Raw genomic sequence first — 3592 nt, forward strand, 5'->3', positions numbered from 1 at the left:
TTTTTTAATAAACTATATTTACAAATACAAAATATACAATTGCAAACACTCATATGCTTGAGGTGCTGGGATATCAAATCAACATGATTCCATGACAAGAAAGGAGAGAGAGAGAAAAAAACAAAACAAACAAACAAACAAAAAAAAACAGTTAACAAATTAACTGCTTCACTTGGGTTGGAAGTTTCACAGCTTTAGAGTTGGTGCTCATTTTTAAGGAGTCCAAAAACATTTTACATGAGCTCTAAAAACAGTAAGGTTGGGTTTGTTTTTAGCAAATTTACAGGCATGTATGTGGAATTTCGCCAACAGAATAAAAACGTTTGTAAGATATTCTTTCCCGGACATAGTTATTGGAAATACCAAAGAAAACATGTTTGACATTTAAAGGAATAAGTATGTTACATTTCAGAGTAAAGAAAATGTTTAAGTCACACCAAAACATTTTGCAGAGAGAGCATTCTCAAAATAGGTGGGTTAATGTTTCTTGTTCGATGTGACAAAAGGAACAGTGAGGATCAATATTTGAAAAATATAAACACCTGTGTCGAATTTTAAGGGACACCTCCCGTACTTTATTTGAGTGAAAACATTTTCTTGGCAACAACCATGTATGTTCCCAATCAATATCTGAATAAAGATTGTTCCACAAGAAGATTGATGCCGGTTTGCTAATAGTATTCCTTTGGATGATGTCTCTAATTTCTTTATTTCCAGTTTTAATGCTAAAGAACAGATCTGAATTACCAATAAATAACTCTGCAAATTGGGCGCTACCTGAGGTTGATATAAGAAATTTCAAACCTGCTGGAGTAGGGCCGAGAACAACCACAAATTCTTAGGTGTCACAGGGAAGTTATATTTATAAGGAAATTCACCATAATTAAACAGTTGACTATTCTCATTAAACTATTGTTTTACAAATATAATATCATTATCCACCCAGATCTTAAGAAATTGGGATTTATACTTGAAACATATATTTTGCTTATTCCAAATAAAACAGTTATGAGGGGAAAAGTTATGCTTATAAACTGATGTCCAGGATAAAAGTAGTTGTTTGTGAAAACTAGATAATTTAACAGGGAGCTTTTCTATTTTGTTACATCTTAACAAAAAGTCTAGGCCACCCAAGGATTTATAGACTTGTGTAGGAATCCAATGCCACATTAAATTAGGAGTTTTCAAACAGGGGCGTAGCTAGATGCGGAGCCAGCAGTGGCCATGGCCACGCTTAGCCAATCATTGGCCACCCCTGTGGCCACCCCTAAGATTTATCTCCCTCTAATACAGACGGTGGCAGCAGTAATGTTATTAAGAGAAATGTTTGAACTAATTAAACATTTTTATTTTTCATATATTAATAGTGGGCTGATCAGTGGAACGGTGGGTAGCACTGCTGCCTTGCAGAACAGAAGGTTCTGGGTTCAGTTCCCGGCCCGGGGTTTGCATGCTCTCCCTGAACATGTGTGGGTTCTCTCCGGGTACTTCCTCACACAGTCCAAAAACATGACTACTGGGTTAATTAGGTGTGAGTGTGAATGGTTGTTTGTCCTGTTTGTTTCTGTGTTGAACTGCAATGGACTGGTGACCTGTCAGGGTGTACCCCGCCTCTCGCCGGTTGACAGCCGGAGATCTACGTAGAGATAGGCACCAGCACCCCTTGCAACCCCACTTTGGATAAGTGTGTAAGAAAATTGATGGATGATATATTAATAGTTACTTCACACCTAAAACGCTGTGGTTAATTATGCAAATCTAAATACTATCATTATGGTTTATATGTACAGAATCCATGCTCTTTTAAGACCCTGATTTTGTGTTATATGGGGTAAAGATAAAATGATGTCACTCTGCAAGTCATCAAGGAGTTTTCAGTGAAATTGTAGATAAATAAAATGGAAAAGATGCTTGCCCCAGACATTTTGTCCATTATACCTTTTTTTTTAGACAGCATGGATGTTTAAATATATGCATCTATTTGTAATCAAAAGGAAAATAGCAGGACTGTATAGTTTGTCTTTATTTAGGAAATATCCATATTTGTTTTGCTCATTTCTGTTGGAACACATGGACCCTTAGGTTCTGGCGCCTTTCCGCTTTTGGCCAACCCTCAGTTTACATTGGTTTTTGACTGGCCACCCCTATTAAAACTTTCTGGCTACGCCTCTGTTTTCAAATATATTTGAATCCATCTAACTTTGAATGTAGAATGTAAGGTATTAATGTCCAGGATGGTTTTGTATACACTCTGTGTACAAAATGACAATAAAGTTTGTCTAAGTCTCTAAGTTTAATGATTAACTGTTTTATCTCTCTCAGTCTATGTTACCCCGCACCTCATAAATTAGTACCGAATGAAGGCAGTTGTCACTGATCTTATTTCAGAGTGACTTTCTCAAGGGTTGGCATGAGGTAGAGCGTTGGAAGAATTCACATTGTGTCCGTCAGATGGCGCTGAAGGGGCCCCTCGGCCCCTCGGAGGAAGCTGAATGGGATCCCAGTGATCGGGCTCAGAAGCGGGAGGGGAGGACGGCACACAAGTTCTGGAGGAGGTCTGAGCCAGAAGCGGTCCGCTGCCCGACTTTCATCGACATTCCTGCCTATGTTCCGCCCGTAGAGCTGAACCAAACGTTTTTGGTGCGTAATTACGCACGGGTACGACGGGATCCGCGCTGTTCCTGGCCGTGGAAACCCCACGGACAAAGGACGTAAGGCAGGCACACAGGCTGGAGTACAACTGCCTGACTTCAGAGGAGAGAAGTACCGTTTGGGGGGAAACGACGGGAATCTGAAGTCGGAAGTGATTTGTGATTTCACTCTTTAGAAATGTAACATAAGAAAAGGATTTCAGGAAGAAAGTCAGGCTTTTCTGGAGAGGAGAAAGCGGGCCAGACAGACTTCTGAAAGGAATAAAATCAGCATCCAGATCATCTGAGTATGGGGTGAGTATAGAGATCTAAAAGGAAAATAGTAAATGTCTGAAAGTGAACTTTGTGGCGGGTCTGTTTTTGTTTTTTCTCCCTCTATGGATTGTAGATAATTTATCCAGGTTAACTGCTGCATTTTGGAGTAATTCTAATCAGTCCACATGTGACACTGCTTTTTTTCTTTGTTTATACAATAAAAGACATCTCAGAGAGGGGGATCCTTTATGCACAGCCTGACCTAGTTTCCTCACACGTCTGTTTAAACCTTAATGACAGTTGTGACCGCAAGAAGGTCACAATTTAATTAATTAACTGCCTTTGCAATCGCTCCCAGGCAGCGTCTTCAGCTCTACCTGGGACGATGATTTTGATTAAATTTATAACCAGAGGCCAGTTAAACACATTGAAAATAAATTGCATTTTCTTGCTTTTCATTTTGCATCATCTTCAAAGATGCACAGATTCACTGAGATGCTGCTGGCAGTTTTGATCTTATTCCATCTGAGGTCTGTGAAGGGGATCCTGGTTGGGCTTTTGCTTTGGAAATCACCCAGTGACGCTTTGCCCTGCCTCCTTAACTCTGCATGAATTTTTTAGCTGCATGCGTTTTATATGTTGACCTCCAGAGTGGGAGTCTCCAGAAAAGGACTCCAATTACTCCT

The 3592-nt window shown here is 39.7% G+C and overlaps 1 protein-coding gene across 2 annotated transcripts in view; it reads left to right on the top strand.

Annotated features, from left to right (window-relative positions):
- Positions 1 to 2503: 2503 nt before the first annotated feature.
- homer3 (homer scaffolding protein 3) overlaps positions 2504 to 3592 on the top strand; it is a 58931-nt gene continuing 57842 nt past the window's right edge. Inside the window, exon 1 of one of the 2 annotated variants that reach the window (XM_015380315.1) lies at positions 2504 to 2945. Coding sequence is in view for 1 of the 2 variants with exons in the window: in XM_015380316.1 (XP_015235802.1) it covers positions 2941 to 2945 (5 nt within the window). In the remaining variant the exon portion in view is untranslated. The remainder of the gene's footprint in view (positions 2946 to 3592) is intronic. The other variant, XM_015380316.1, reaches the window with a different exon arrangement.

Source organism: Cyprinodon variegatus, unplaced genomic scaffold, assembly GCF_000732505.1.
Source record: "Cyprinodon variegatus isolate N-32 unplaced genomic scaffold, C_variegatus-1.0 Scaffold211, whole genome shotgun sequence".
Lineage (NCBI taxonomy): Eukaryota > Metazoa > Chordata > Actinopteri > Cyprinodontiformes > Cyprinodontidae > Cyprinodon > Cyprinodon variegatus.